Here is a 16,607-nt window from a genome sequence, read left to right on the forward strand (position 1 = left end):
CAGAAGCCCCCCATGCAGCCCCATGCCGCCGGCAGCCAGCACTAACCCCTGCCTCTGACCCTGGATCCGGCTGGGGTGCTCTCCTGGGTACCCCAGCCCAACAGCCCTTCAGGCACACCCGCCCACGGGAGCTCCCCCTCACGTCTGAGTAAGACAGTCCCCCACCGCGTCCCCTGCGTCATTGAAGCTCCCGGAACACCCTCCTTCCTCCCGATCCGCTAGCACTGCTGTGATGGGGGACGGGACTCGGCACCCCAACCCTGACCTGGCCCCGTACCCCGGTGGGAACCAAGAAATGGTCCGTGATGACAGAACTGGCAAAACCGTGTTCTACTTCCTGTTGAGGCAAGACCTTCCCGTGCGTGCGTGACGCTCCGGAGGGCTTCCCACGGTTTTCACACCTTTTAGGTTTCTCTTCCTAATGCTAGTTGACGACATGCTAGGGCTGAGGGGCTCTGCCGCCTCCCCCAAACTCCACCCTGTAGCATCGCCCCAGGTGGAATGGAAGCAGCGCGGTGGGTGAGGACTAAGCCAGTGCCCGTCACTCCCAACAAGCTAAGACTCTGGCTGCTTCCGGGGACAAGCGCCCCCACCCTCTGCTCGGCCAGGCCTGCCGGCAGTCAGCCCCGCGGACAGGGCTGGGCCGCGGGTTCGGGAAAGCCTTCCTTAGGAAGCTCTGGGATGGTCGGGCAACCTGAGTTTTGAAAACCGCACCAAGAAACAGGACGGAAGCCGGGCCGGCGGGGCTCGGTGGTTGAGCTATGAACCAGGAGGTCACAGTTAGATTCCTGGTCAGGGCACAGGCCCGGGTTGCGGGCTTGATCCCCGGTAGGAGGTGAGCAGGAGGCAGCTGGCCAATGATTCTCTCTCATCATTGATGTTTCTGTCTCTCTCTCCCTCTCCCTTCCTCTCCGAAATCAATAAAATATATTTAAAAAGAAGAAGAAGGAACAGGACAATGAAATCCCCGCGTACGTTTTCCGGGTCTGGTCAAGTACTCACGAGACACGTAGCAGTGGGTGCCTACCTCAGGGGAGGGGCAGTACCTCATTAAAAGAGAGTGTGAAGGGGTACATTTCCAGTTCTACCATGGGGATCCTCGCTATTTAAAACTTCATAATGAAGTAGAATACAGCATGAAATAATAAACCTGCACAAAACAGCCGAGCGCCCCTGGGCCGCGGAGAGCACCGACCCCAGGCCCCGCCCACAGAACCCTCTCTGAGCATCGACTTCCTCGTCCACAGGAAAGTGAGGATGGTTTGGCCTGAATCGTTGGGTTTTAAATAAAATGACCCATGTGAAGCCATCAATCGCATCGGCACCTAAAAATGGGCACCTACTCTCTTCCCAGCGTACAAGTGAAAAAAACTGCCATGAGGTGACTAACATTTCATTGTTTTGATAAATATTTTTGATATAGTTGTTTAAAATTTAGAGATCCAAACCCCTAATTTCCAGGTCATTCTTTAAAAGAAGAGTGATTTTTATTTTTAAAATTGGCTGTTAAGTTACTTTTAAAATTACACAAATAATACGAGACAACGCGTTATAATTTTTTAAAAAACCCAACAATACGGAAGTCTATAGAGTATAGGAGGAATGTCTTCCCTCCTGTATCCCTCTCCCAGCCGTCTCTAGCTCCACAGGGGATATAATATTATTTAGATATTTTCCTACACACTGGCATAGTCATAGCCTCCCTTCCTTTCTATTCTGAAAGATTTCAAACAGAGAACGTTAGAACTGTGTAATGTGAATTTTTGTTAGTCTAACACAAATACATTTCACATTGATAGATTGGGTAGATAATAACTCTCCCTGTACACCATTTAGACGCCCTTCTCCAAAACTAAACTGTTCTCTCTCATTCCCTTATTTATTTTTAAAATTTTTTATTTTTATTTGTCAACTACACTTTATATTCAATGTTATTTTGTATTAGTTTTAGATGTACAGCATAGTGGTTAGATAACCATATACTGATATTTCTAGTGTTTCCCCTGATATATCTAGTACCCCTACTTCTATCTGTCCACCTATCTCTATCATCAATCATTTATATGTCTATCTATTATCTATCAATCATCTATCTATCACCTATCTACCTATCAATGATCTATCTATCTATCTTCCCACCACCCTACAGATAGAAATTTCTATTGGTTTTATCTTTAATAAACACTATACCATATCGCTTGGTGACTTTTCACTTGGTAATCAGTCTTGAAAATCTTCCCAAGCCATTCCATGTAGATCTACCTTAATTCTTTTAATCTCTATGAATATATGAATATATATGAACATACTAGGAATATATTATTTTTATAGTCATTTGTCTATTGTTGCACAGTTATGTTATTTCTACTTTGTCAAGTCATCACTCCCTCTCCTTTAGATTGCTTCTGAATTTTAACACCTTCCTTGGAAATTCCCTCTTCATAGCCACCTTTTAGAAAGAACACATATTCCCCCAAAGCTTGGGTTGTTTGTTGTTGTTGTTTTACACGTACCGTTGACAACTGCTTTTCGCTTTTGCGGAGGCTGTGAGACAGGGATTGTGTTATTTCCCCCACGGGTGTCCAGCTGCCTCAGCACATCCGTTCCCGGGGGTCGGAAAGGCCGCCTTACCGGGGTCGAGGACGCGCTGAATGGCATACGTACCTGCCCAGCTTCTCCACGTCGTCCACCGTCTCGGGCAAGGCGATGCCCTTGGTTTCAGGCAGAAGCATCACGAGGCCGCCGCACACTGTGGCCAGGACACCTGCGGGCAGGGGAAGGCATCACCACCGGGCCGCACGCCGCCCCGCGCCCCTCAGCTCGGCCCCCCGGGAAGCAGCGTGCTCACCGCCTCCACTGGCCCCGGCTGCGGCCCCCGGTGACCCTCACCAGCTCTGCAGCTCTCCTCTGCCACGCTTTCTTTACCCCCCGCCCCCCCCCCCCCCCCCCCCGTGCAGCCCCAGCGCCCCTGTACTCTTGGTGGGCGTTGGTTCACTCACCCACGGACAATTACTTATTGAGCACCACCCTCTCCTATTTTCTACACATCTATCCTTGCAGGAGCTGGCGAATGTCTGCCAACCGGCTCCCCAGCAAAGCAAGCCCTGATTTATGGCGTCTGCCCATGTCCGCGGTGTAAATACTCCCCCGGGACAGTGCACACTTCCTGATGCCACATCGCTGACTGAGGCCCTGGGGTGCGACGTGCAGTAGCACACGGCTCTAGGATTTCTACCATAAACATACAAAGACATGAAAAGCCTCAGGAACACAGACACTAGAGGAAATGCAAATGAGTTAGGAGCCGATGAGGGGTATTCGTTGCCCGTCTTTTGCATATTGTGGGCACTTCAATTATCAATCCTGGCTGTGCTGGACAGCTGGCTCTCCCTGCGAAGGCAGTGCCCGGCTCCCCCAGCGCGCACTGCAGGCCCGGCCACTGCCCGAATGCTGGGCTCCGAGACCGCTCGTCTCGGTTGAACCACGGCACCCTCTTTGCTCTTTCGTGCTGGCTACAGCCTCGACGCTGAGCTTGAGGGTCAGATCCCAGGAAATATTTGCAACTGCTTCTACTGACTTCACTGGCACCCAATGGGTAGAAGCTGACGTCACTGTCCCTGGCACTGCTGGGGTTTCTCTACTCAGCACGTGTCCGCAGGGACCCAGCATGGTCAGGGCAATGGAAACTGCTGAGCAAAGGAAGGGGAGGCGGGGAAGTTGGGTGAGGGTCCTCTCTCGCTGAGGAGGGAGGAGGAGGTAAGGTCCAGAGAAGAGGCGGAACAGCACTGGAGAAGCCCTGGGGTGACTTACTCCCAGGTCCCCCCCAGTCTGTGATTCTGCCCCGCAGGATTCTACAAAGATTGGGGCAGGAAGGAGGCTGTGATCTTGGGGGCCATCAAAGAGGTGATGTTAGATGCGTGCGGGACCTGGGTCCTCTGCTCCTTCGGCGTCGCATGCTTAGCATCCGAGCAAATGAAGACACGACATTGACAGATACAGAACATTTAACAACGGAACTGGTTTTTAGGCTTCTTTGAGACAGACCGTAGGTCCAATTCGGTCTCAGGAAAAGGATTGGTCTTTAATTATTCCCAATACCATAAAAGAGCTCTATTGTATTTGATTTTAACTCAGAACCTAAACAAAGAAAGAGTTCCAGATGGGCTCCTTAAAACCCCAACGGTCAGTCGTCATAAAAAGGTCAAGTGCACGTCACGACAGACCGCCCGCCGGCGCAGACGGGCGCGCGGCGTCTCACCGAAGATGATGAGCGGCAGCTCCAGCCAGATGGCCGCCAGGCGGAAGAGCAGGAAGGGCGCGATGATGCCCCCGAAGTCGCACAGCCCGGAGCAGAGCGACACGCCGAAGTTCCTGCAGATAAAAAACGGTTTCAAGAGAAAAATGTTGAACTAAATTCAGGAGGCACAAAATAGTCAGACAGATACTAGCTAAGACGCTGCAACGGTGGCTTGCATTTCTGTGCTTTGAACTTTGAAAACGACGGCTCTCTATGCTCCAGGCAAACCCTTTCCATGTGACCCCCCCACCCCCCGCAGCTGGGTGAGCGCGGCGTGCGGGGCTGGGGGTGGGGGAGGGGGAGCCTTCGGGGCTGGGGGGTCGAATCCTCCGCCAGCAGCCCGCCCACCGCCCGCCACCCACTGGACAGCGAGCTGTGCCAGGCACCCCCCACCCCCCAGGGCAGGAGCGGCACACCACGGCTTTTCCTCCCGCAGCCGCTGGCTGCTCCCCATACAAGACGTGGGAGGGGTCAGAATGGAGGTGGTGGCCTTAAACAGTGAGGCTGGTCAAGGCAGATCAACCCCCAGCGAAGCCAGTGTGCGACCAGGTTCCTCTGACCCCAGTCTGGCGCCTTCGCACGCAGCCACGGCGGTGAGCGAAGATACGGGGTGAGAAACACTTCAGCCACAAAGCGTGGGCGCCAGCACTGCAGGAAGCAGCCACAGCTCGGAGCAGGCCATCCTGGTGGCTGAGGGGGGCCAAGTTCATGGAGCAGCGCGCTAAGGAAACTACGCCATGGCTTAGAAGTCACTTCCGAACCCTCGGCCGCAGAGCGACTCGGGAGAAACCGTGACACGCGTCGGGGTTACCGTAACGTCGTTGGGTACAGCTCCGAGTTGACCAAGCAGACCATCTCGAAGGCCATGGTGATGCCCAGCCTCCCCAGCGTGGCCACCGTGGTCCTCAGCCAGGGTGTTCCTGCAGACAAGGGCGGGAGGCAGGGTGAGGGCCGTGCTCTCGGGCAGGCTCATGACACAATGGACGGCGTTCGCTTCCTGTCCTCGCAGCCCGGAGCCCTTGCTAATTCTCAGCACAATGACCGATACCTTCTAGGACCGGAGCCGAATGTCCACAGCCATCCCACACCCAGGGTGCTGGCTGCCCCCCGCCTGCCTTCCTGTGAACACGATTGGAGAACCACTTGCTGGGCAGCCACAACGCTGAAAACGAGGCTCCGAGCAGCGTCTGCCCGAGAGGACCCCGCACACGGCCTTGGTCCGGAGGCAGCCCCCACGTGCGCCCTTTTCTGCTCGGACCCCTTAGTGATGACAGCAGACCGGCGACCCGCACCAGGGTGCCCTTGGTTCCGGGAGCCCAGCAGGGCCTCGAGGGCTGGGTCCTGGGAAAGGGGCATGGGCGCCGCGCCGGCCTTGTCCCTGGGTTTGTCACCGTTGGCTTCCCCATCCCCAGTCTCGCTGCTTTCCCCGGGAAATGACCCGGAAGAGCCAGGCTCTCAAGTACTAGTTGGTTCGTCACTGACAAATACAGCGCACGATTCTAGGGCTCCTCTGGTCTACGAGGAAGCTGGTGAGAAACGCGTGTCCTCTACTAGTGAAGAGCAGTCAACAAATAAAAAAACGCTAAACCAGCCCTAGCCAGTTTGGCTCAGTGGATAGGGCATCAGCCTGTGGACTGAAGGGTCCTAGGTTCGCTTACGGTCAAGGGCACAGGCCCGGGTTGCGGGCTCGATCTGCAGTAGGGGGCGTGCAGGAGGCAGCCAATCAATGGTTCCCTCTCATCATTGATGCTTCTCTCTCTCCCTCTCCCTTCTTTTCTGGAATCAATAAAAAACATGTTTTTTTAAAAAGCTAAACCCACTAAATAAAGCAGTTGTCTAGAGGGCACGCAGAGGAAAGGATGGCCAGGAACCCAGGCCATGGCTGGGCGGCCCGGTTCACTGGGTTTAGATGGCGCCCTGGCCGGCGGCCGGGTGCACTGGGCACTTCTCCCGGGGGGGGGGGGGGGGGCAGTCACCCGGAGCTCTCGCACTGAGGCCGTCGGCGTCGTGCTGCGTGCTGGCCGCTCTGCCCGGCACAGAGCGCTGGGACATGCGCTTTACCAGGCTCGGGCTTTTCATGGGAGCCAGGCGCCTGGGAAGCGCATTCCGCCCCTTCCCTCGCTGAGCAGGTGGGGCGCTGCCAGGTCCCGGGAACGGAATGCGGGAGCCGCTGCCCAGACTCCCTGGGCCCCGCCCGGCCGGGCAGCCACCCACTGCTCTCGGGCTGCGAAGAAGAATGTGCCCGCGGACCTGGAAAGAACCTGATTATCCGAGCTAGGCTCTTAAACTCTAGGCGTTTCCTACTGAATCACGATGGCGCTATAAATGAGTCCCATTGACAACTTCGATGCAAACTGGGTTTACAACGGAGGCTAGGACAGTTCGCTGGGAAGAATCAGACAACATCGAATAAAAGCGCCCGCCTGTGCACACACACACACACACACACACACACACCATGAAAAACATCCAGTCAGTTCAGAAAATCATTCAGAAAACGCTGTAAAGTTGATGCCCTTGAGGAGACATGGTTGACCTTAATCTGAAAGACCCTCAACTCATTCACTCCAAGAGCAGACGCCGGCATTTAGCGGCCCCTCCCCAGGGACGGAGATGTTGAAACGCGTTACAGAAGTCCCAAAGGCACTGGGCTGCTTGTCAACTAAAGAACAAAATGAAAACAATGTGCTAGGCTAGTGGTCGGCAAACTCATGAGTCAACAGAGCCAAACATCAACAGTACAACGATTGACATTTCTTTTGAGAGCCGAATTTTTTAAACTTAAACTCCTTCTAACGCCACTTCTTCAAAATAGACTCGCCCAGGTCGTGGTATTTTGTGGAAGAGCCACACTCAAGGGGCCAAAGAGCCGAAGGTGGCTCGCAAGCCGCGGTTTGCCGACCACGGTACTAGGAAGTATAACTGGTGTGTGAACATCATACAAACTCTCCTGACCACCCCAGCAATGTGCTAAGCTCATGGGGAAGTGGCAACAGACATCTTTTGATAACAATGACCAAAAAACCACAAGACAATTTAAAAATTCACATGGACGCGGAAGCTACCTTCCAGAGAGTCAGGGGAACCCAGAGGGGGTCCCTCTGGATGTGGATTTATTTGGTCAAACTTCTGGAGATTACTGGGAATAATCAATTTTTGAACCAAAAAAAAAAAAGCAGCAGGATTTTAAATAAACACAATTTTGCATCTCCTCTGAATGTACCATCTGTTCTGAGTTTTTAAATAAAGTGTAGTGAAAATTCCTCATATGTGAATTAAGATATATGAGCCTACTCTTCACGTAAAGAGAAACAAAAGTAAAAGACAGACTTCACGTGCTGGGTTTGCGGCCGTCCTGGACAAACTCACAGTAAAGAGATGAGGGCGGACAGAGAAAGCTCTTTATTTCTCAGAAATCTGGGTCTAGGGCAGTGAGTCTCGGAGGAGGATGGGGAGAGCCAGAAAGACTAGTTCTTTCCCACAATTCCACGCTGCAGACCCTGACAGGTGTGCGCAGGGGCGGGGAAGCCGGCTGAGCTGTTTTCTGTGGGTCCTCTGAGCGCCGATTCCTCTAGGCTGGCCGGCATCTCCCGGGGCTGCCTTCCTGCTGGTGACTCGCGAGTGACCGAGGGACAGTCCTGCTAAGGGGATGGAGAGCCCGTCACCGAGTCCAATAGCTCTGTTCGTGGACAGAGGGGCTGTCCTCTCCGGGGAGAACGCGAGTGCCTGGTGCTCACGTGGAGCGTTAGGGACCTGGGACTTATTCTTGTCCATCCTGACCAGCACGTGACTCGGAAACAGCGAATCTGCGGAACATGGACATCTCCTGTCTAAAATACCAGCGGCTAGTTTTCGACGTTGCTAAGAGCAACTCTAAAGCTTAAAATGGGAAGTGGTATCTCCACACTAACACCGATCAGACTGGACAAACAGGACGATCTTTGCCGCACATTTTCCCGTCGAGGAAAGTGCACTCTACACAGCGGCCGCGCCCACCCCCATGTTCCGGGGGCCTGGTCTGGACTCGGCCTCTGCTCTCTGGGTCCTGCCACACGGAAACCATCCCAGGCAGCCCCGGGCGGGGAGCTGTTCCCGGGCAAAGTGGGCATCACGGCGGAGGGGCCACTCTGCATCCATCCTCCTCCCCTAACTTCACGCGCAGCCAACACTTAATCCCGATTCCGCGGCGATGGGAATGGCAGACTCGTCTTAGGGAACTCCATTTTCAAATGAAACCCAAAACGCTGCTGGGCCAAACTCCAACGACACTCCCGATTCGTCCCCCTCCCAGGTCACCTGCACTTGCTGCCCCCCCCCCCCAGGGCAGGAACGACGTCTCTCTGGTTCCCGGTTCTCATTTAGCGGCGACAATGGATACTAAACAGCCACGTATTGGCCGACAGCTCATCAAGACGCCCACCTCTTAGAAAGAGGCCCAACCTGGTGTAGTGGGGTGAAGAGTGTCCCCCAAAATTCATGCCTGCCCCAAACCTCAGAATGGGACCTTGTTTGGAAACAGGGTCTTTGCAGATGTAACAGTGAAGACAGAGACGCCGAGAGAAGGTCGTGTGCAGATGGAGGCAGAGACGGGACCCGTGTCAGGCTACGCTGGCCAGCGCCTGAGCCGGGAGAGAGGCGGGGACCAGGCTCCCCCGGAACCTCCGGCAGAACGACCCGACCCACAGGCAACACCGGAGCTGGGGAGGAGGGGGGCCCCTCCCCTGGAGCCTAGGGAGCCTGGCCCGCCGCCCCCCCATCCAGGCTCCAGGACGGGAGAGTCATTTCTGGGCTCTGGGAGTTACCGCACCCCGGGAACGCATCCGCTCGGGAGGACGGGGAATGTGCCGGGCACTCCTGTGGTCGCCAGCCAGTCCAGTGACGCAGGACGTTCCCTCTCCTCGTCCTTCTGCTCTGACGCGGGCGGCTCTGTAACTGTGCTCACAGGGTGTCTGTCTGGTGCGTGGGGACTCACGCACCCCCATGCGATCACTAACCCCCTCCGTAGAGGTCTGGACTGCTTTGACTCCCACCGCATTGTCCAGTCTCTCCCGGTCCCCCGGGGACACAAAGGTCGCCCGGGAGTCCAGCTCTGCCACCCGCCCCCACACCCCCAAACACAGACGTGTCAGGCTTGCTCGCACTCGGACACTCCCCAGAGAGTGACGCTCCTCTGTCCAGCGCCTGTGGGGCTCCAGGGCAGAGGTCACCTGGGCAGGGTCACCTGGGCACTTGGAGACACCTGCAACCTCTTCACCCGTCATCAGTTCCCGGAAGGTTTAGCCCTGAACTGTCCCTGCGGTCACGCTCTCCCCTCCAGCCCGACTGCCACCCCCTTCATCCATGCTCTTAGTCTCCCCCGCATGTCGCTGTCCAAACTGCTGCGGCTACAGGAGGCCACCCCTCCTCTCCCTCCTCCCCCAGAGCCCACAGGACCAGACACAGGCTTATCAAAGGTAATCGAAGGTAAATGACAGCCCTGGCCGGTGTGCTCAGTGGTTAGAGCATCGGCCTTCACACCGAAGGGTCATAGGTTTGATTCCCAGTCAAGGGCCTGTGCCTGGGCTGCAGGTTCAATCCCTGGCTCTGGTCGGGGTGTGTGTGGATCAATGCCTGCCCCCCCTTCTACTCTCTCTAAAAATCAATGGGAAAAATATCCTCGGGTGAGGATTAACCAAAAGAAAAAAAAAGTGACTAAGCAGAAAGTCAGTGACGTCACGGAAGTGCACCCCGTACCAAGATGCCGATGCGGTGGACAAGAGCGTCTCCCTTTGGGATTATTTCTGATTTGCGATGGTTTTCACGTTCTTGGCCGCCAGAGGGACTTGGGAGACACTGACCTTCCGGTAAGAACGCCGTGACCAGGCACGCCACTCCGGCCAGGACGTTGCTTGCTGCGAAGGGGAGACGGCGTCCGAAACGCTCGATGGTCAGGAGGATGAGGAGGGCGGCCGGCAGCTCCACCACCCCGGAGATGAAGAAGTCCATGTAGAGGTTGCCGCCCACGATGCCCAGGCGCATGACCAGCCCCTGGTACACCACCGCGCTGGTGAACCTGCGGCGACATCGGAAGGCGGGGAGAGAGCGAGTGAGGGCGGCTCCCGCCCGGCGGAAGGAGGGGTGCGTGTAAATTTGACACAGGCGTTTGAATCCATCACAAGTCAAACTTACCAAGCAAACATAAGAATAAGGGTGCACCTCCTCATTTGGGGAGTTCTCACCAGATCTAAAAAGGATGGGTTACTAACTTCCTCATCTGTGACAGTGATCTACACAAGAGAAGCAGAGTTCAGTGGCAGTAGACAGCAAGTACACCTGCACATCACAGATCTGTCATTGACCAGGGTCAAAGCTCCCGACCCGATGAGCTGCCCGGGCTGACCTGGGCCTTGCACTATTACATCTTAAAACCCGAGGTCCTCTAGGGCAGTGGTCAGCAAACTCATGGGTCAACAGAGCCAAATATCCACAGTACAACGATTGACATTTCTTTTGAGAGTCAAATTTTTAAACTTAAACTTCTTCTAACGCCACTTCTTCAAAGTAGACTCGCCCAGGCCGTGGTATTTTGTGGAAGAGCCACACTCAAGGGGCCAAAGAGCCGCATGTGGCTCGTGAGCCACAGTTTGCCGACCACAGCTCTAGGGAAACTCACAGAGGTGTGGTTGCTACGCTGAGAATCCAGTCTTAGCTGACACCAGCAGTGCTGTGTGCTAAGATGCTTTGAGCAAACGGGAGACGAAAGGGGTGTTCGTAAGTCAAATACAGTGGTATGTTCATTAACATTAAATTGAATAAAATGAGCATAAAAGTGGTCAAAGCAGGTGGGAACCAAACAAGTGTTTCTTCATCTATTAAAGCCTAGAACTTTACGTTGACAAATAAGCTAGAGTAACGTGAAGTGTAAGGGCGAGCATGGCACCACTTTGTTTCTGTCTGTCTAGCATCTTTCTGATTCAGAAAAATTCAGCTCATCCCTTCTTTGGCCACCCAAGAAGTTGGTCTTTTCTTTGATGCAATGAAACCAAGATGGCTGTTTGCCCCCCCATGCGTAAGGCGTGCTAAAACAAAGCTCAACAGCAACCCCTCCAGAACCACAGCTGCTTCCGAAGGAGCCAGAACCCAACCCCCTGAGGGACCGGTTTCGCATTTCCACGAGCTCGCAGATTCTGCAACCTCTGCTCTGAGCGCCCTTAGCCCTCCCGGTCCCCATGTCCCCCCACGGGGAGGCCTTTCCCAGCTTCAGGTAGGACCAACGACTCCAGCCTGTGCCCGACTCGCCAGACCTGACCTTGTACCTGCCACACGTGCTCTGCAGGCCCACCTCCCTCCCTCCGTGAGCCCAGCGCCTGGTGTTCAGCCAATGTCCGGGCGATGGCTGAACGTTGAAACAACAGGACGAGTGCCCGGCCATGTCTGGACCCTGCTGTCTGTCCAACTCAACTCCAGATCTGGCCCAGACTGAGTGGAAATCGGGGCAAATTCCCCCAAGTCTTTGAGCCCAAAGTCCCTCTACCAGCAGTCACGGGAATTTGAGTCAATTCACACCGAGAGGGAAGTGGCCTGTTCTAAATATCATACTCAACGGACGGTCAACCAAAGGTTAATACCTCCTGCCTATGCTCGCTCCAGGGAAAGGCAAACACATACACAAAAGACCGCAAACGCCTTCAGATCGCTTTGCTTTCCTAAGTCTTTCCAAATATGGCGTTTCTTCTCTACCAAGACACACACTTGTCACATGTTAACATCTCTTTAATTGGGACATGGCCTACAACTGAGCTGAGAAGAAAGCAATGTGTCATAGTTTAATAGCACGTTTTTCTCTTATTTATATGATGATGACATGTCTTAAAATCAACAGTCTTAGAGTCAGTGAAACAGTAATAGCTTCCATGACCCTGTGGGGAAAGACTGCCAGTTGACTGTACCATCCACTCTTCCCTTCTCCCTTTTGAAAACAGAAGCCCCTGGATGTTAGCCGGGCGCACGGCTGCCCGGCTGCTAGCCTCTCTTTCACTAGCGGTGGCCCGGTGACGAGGACCTCAGCACTGAGGTGGGAGCCACGGGCACAAGTTCTGGGTCCCGTGCTTTCCAAAGGAAAGGGCTTGCCCCTCCCTCTCCGCCTCCCCCTTCCTCACGGACAGAAGAAGAGGATGCTGGTGGGCCTGCTTCAGCCATGAGCCCTATCACCGGTGATGGGGGAACAAGACAATGGGCCCGGGGCCCCGGAAGGTCTCACCGAACACGACTGCCCTCCAGAGCTGGGCTGCTCGCTCTGGGTGCGCACGTTCACACTTTCTCTCTTTTGTCGCTATGGTTTCTGGTTCTCTGTTCCCGCTGCAAGTCAACCTGCACCTCACCTAACACAGTGCCTGCTAAGATGCTCAGGGGATCGGTGAGGATTGGGGGCTCGGCTACCTCTCAGCAGCCCCACCCAGGAGAGAGCCAGGGTAACGACGAAGCCGCCTGCCAGCAGAGTGGAGAGGAGGAACCATGGCTTGAGGTGGTTAAGACCGTGTCTGGCCGGCGCAGCACCCTCCCGTAACATGAGCGTCCTGGATACGTGACCAGGAAAGGTGCTTATGGTCCAAGTCTGATTCCGTTGGTTTTCCGCCACGTGTTGCCAAAAGCAGAACTACCTGGAGAACTTAGTTCAGAACAATGCTTGAACCACCAAATATTTTAGGCAAAGTAATTTTGTATGGGATAAAATAATTGCTTCGGGACTCTCATTCATTCTGTAAAAATATTCGGGATGGGTCTTCATGTCAAACTTGGAAGGTTTAAAAGCACGCAGTCACGTGATCGCGGCTCTTCCCTGAAAGCACAGGTCGGATGCCTAAGGTACATCCTCCCCCAAGAGAACGTGAAGAGCCGATAAACGTGAAGGTCACCGAGACCGTAAAACCAGGCTCGCCTGTCCGGTGAGCGCGAGGATTAACAGTCCTGCCAGGCAGTCGAGAATCCGGCCAGCTGAAGAACACATCCAGCTGGTCTTCGATTCCCCAGCAGTGACGCACACACCCTGAAACACGACCCACTTTCTGGGTGTCCCAAGACCTTGGAAGCCAGAAGCTGTGTCTCGCGTGGCATCCGGCCAGGAACGACTTGGCAGCTCCAGTGCCGGCGGCCGCAGTGGTAACCCCTCGCCACCGCAGCTCGATATTCTGAGAGGAACTGCGCTTCTTTTCTATCGCCAAAGGGTTGCCAAATTTCACCTCGTCTACGTCAGACACACAAAAAGTAGAAATGCTACATCGAGTTATCATATGTCCTTTTAAATTCACTTTACCGAGACGCAATTTACATGCAATAGAATTCAGCAATTTTAAGTGTTCACTTGAATGAGCTTGGCAAACGTGTAGAGTTGTGTAACCCCCGCCAGCCTCGTGACATGGACCATTTCCAGAACCCTAAAAAGTCTCCTCCTGGCTCTTGGCGGGCGACCCTCTCCCCGCACCCCCAGCCCCGGCGACCCCTCCTCTGCCCTCTACCATCACAGCGTGGCTTTTCTAGAATGCCACACAAAGGCACCCGTACGGTATGCTGTCCGTGGGCCCGAGCACGGCATTGCATCGTGTCACACATTTATGCCACCGGAGTGGTGCCTGCCCACTTCAATTTGGAGCAAAGGAAGATGGGGGATGCTCTGGGCAGTATTTGTGTGTTTGGAGGCTGGTTGCCTAGTAACGCCCCTGTCCAACACGGCCTTGCTCCGGCTCCACGGCACACGCTGGCTCCCCTTCCTGATTCACTGAGCTGACTCCTGCTTGCTCGGCCGGTCTCCGAACAGCCCTGATTCTGCCAGGACTTTTGTCTGATGTCAGCAGTGATGTGCCCGTGCTAACCGAGCGCTTCACTCATCTCCCCTCGACGAATGCCCTCTGCTTACACGTCCTCCCAGCGCCTTTCTGAAACATCGCTCCAAGTCGACATTTTAATTAAAATCGCCAAGGAAGAGAAAGACGCTATAAGCGGCGATCTGTCACAGCGGGGTGCTCCTGAGGGGGGCAGGGTTCTGGTGACAAAAGGCAACCCACTGAGGTCAGGCCAGAGACATGCTGTTCCCCTCAGAACATTTCCTCTTTTTTACTTAAAAATATGCTATTGAATTTATTGGGGTGGCACTGGTGAATAAGGTTATGCAGGTTCCGTACACAATTCTATCACACACCGTCTGCATATCGGACTGTGCGTTCACCCCCTGAGCCCCAAGTCCAGTCTCCTCCGTCACCGTTGACCCTCTCTGCATGCTCTCCTACCTGCCCCACCCCCCTTCCTCTGGTAATCGCCACCTTGCTGTCTGTGTCTTTGAGTTTGGGGGTTCTTTTGGTTAATCCCTTCACCTTTTTCACCCAGCCTCCCCGCCCCCCTCGACAGCTGTCAGTCTGTTCTCTGTATCTATGAGTCTGCTTCTTAACTCTATGAGCCTCCGCTCGCTCCCTGCAGTAGCATTTTGGCGATTACCAGCTGCTAAGAGGGAAGAATCCGCGGGGCCTGCCCGGGCAGGGAGAGGACAGGGCAGGGGGCTGCATGGCCGGCCCGCCGTTTCCTGGGGTTGTTCTCAACCCGCGGGTTTTCCACCCGTTCCACGTTTCACAGGGAAAGGTGAAGGCTGCTGAGGGGGAACGTGTCTGTTCTCGGTCTCACCAGTAGTTTAGTCCGTTCCCCACTTCCCCCCCAGCCTCTGCTCCCTAGAAGTTTCAAATCTCTGAGAATTGTGTGGAAATGACATATCACTTGGGATTTGGGGCCCACTGGCTCGGAGGAGCAGGAGCTCCCTGGGGTTAGACTACCAGGGACTTCCATACAAGCGTGGGGGGTGGAGACGGGGCAGGGCCGGGAGCGCACGGGACTGGGGTGCACTGTGTCCCCACCTCCTCCTCCTGGTCGGCCCCTCAGTCAGGCAGGAGCCCGCACCCACAGGCCCAGCAGCGGGCACTGGGCACCGCCGTGCTCTGGCCAGCTTCTGGGTGGCAATAGTGCCGCCTGTCACCCATAAAAGAGAACTCGCCAAATTACCCATGGTGCCTTGGGAACTTTTACAAACCTCTTTATACTTTAACACCAGAATAGATATAATATTGATCATGTAAGAGCTCAGATGATAAAGAAGTAGCCCGCCCTAGCCGGCGTGGCTCTGTGGATAGAGCGTCGGCCTGAAGACGGAAGGGTCCCAGGTTCGATTCCGGTCAAGGGCATATGCCTGGGTTGCAGGCTTGATCCCCAGTAGGGGGCGTGAAGGAGGCAGCCGATCAATGATTCTCTCTCATCATTGATGTTTCTCTCTCTCTCTCTCTCCCTCTCCCTTCCTCTCTGAAATCAATAAAAATACATTTTAAAAAAAGAAGTAGCCATATTAAAATGATCATGAGTGTCTGATGCTTAGTAAGTGGTTAGAAGTAAACCCTGGCACCCAGGTTAGTGTTGTCCAAGCAAAATATAACGTGAGCCACTCACATGTTAAATTTTCCAGAATTTAAAAAATAGGTTAAAAAGCGTGCTAAATTAATTTTAATATGTTCCATTTAATCCAATCTATCCAAAATATTATCATGTCAACATGTGATCCACATGGCATTATTGCTGCGATGGGTTCCATGCACACGTCACACGGAGCCTTTAAAACCTCCTACGTGGTTGGCACAGCTCAGCTCCCAGGAGCCACAGCTCAGGGCTGCAGGGTGGCACGCGGCTGCTGCATTGTCAGAGCGGGTGGCATGACCTCGGGCCCAGCCAGCTCCTTCGTCAGGAGAGATCTCTGCAGAGAGGACTTTTACGCCATCCCTGGGCGCCGGCCTGCGGGCACCCTGCCCCGCCCCCTCCCCACCGGGCATGCTGCCCAGAGCAGCACAAGGGCCTCCATCAGGGGTCCCAGGAGGGAACCGAAGGGAAGCCTCAATACTAGCAAAGGTCAGCGGAGGCAGCTGGGGGTCACGTGTTGGAACATTTGTTTCTTAAAAACAAACCTGAAAGGGTTTGGGGAGAGGTTAACATAGAAGAAAAAGGAACACGAGGTCTGAGTTCTAAAACTCTCAGCCTAGCCCGCCTGGCATGGCTCAGTGGTTGAGCATCAACCTATGAACCAGGAGGTCAAGGGCACAGGCCCGGGTTGCAGGCTCAATCCGGAGTAGGGGGCGTGCAGGAGGCAGCCGATCAATGATTCTCTCTTTGCTGATGTTTCTATCTCTTTCTCTCCCTCTCCCTTCCTCTCTGAAATCAATAAAAATGTATTTTTAAAAAACCAACAAAATAAAATAAAACTCTCAGCCCACAGACTCAGAACTTGGGGGAAACATGAAAATTTGCT

The 16,607-nt window shown here is 54.3% G+C and overlaps 1 protein-coding gene across 1 annotated transcript in view; it reads right to left on the reverse strand.

The window, feature by feature from the left end:
* The window catches only part of SLC22A3 (solute carrier family 22 member 3), a 65,519-nt gene that overhangs the window by 4,333 nt on the left and 44,579 nt on the right, over positions 1–16,607 (reverse strand). Inside the window, exons 6-10 of the mRNA XM_079780502.1 lie at positions 10,466–10,563; positions 10,135–10,349; positions 5,109–5,217; positions 4,259–4,371; positions 2,665–2,764 (exon numbers count right to left, since the gene is read on the reverse strand). Coding sequence (XP_079636628.1) covers positions 2,665–2,764; positions 4,259–4,371; positions 5,109–5,217; positions 10,135–10,349; positions 10,466–10,563 — 635 coding nt within the window. The remainder of the gene's footprint in view (positions 1–2,664; positions 2,765–4,258; positions 4,372–5,108; positions 5,218–10,134; positions 10,350–10,465; positions 10,564–16,607) is intronic.

Source organism: Cnephaeus nilssonii (genome assembly GCF_951640355.1).
Source record: "Cnephaeus nilssonii genome assembly, chromosome: 9".
NCBI lineage: Eukaryota > Metazoa > Chordata > Mammalia > Chiroptera > Vespertilionidae > Cnephaeus > Cnephaeus nilssonii.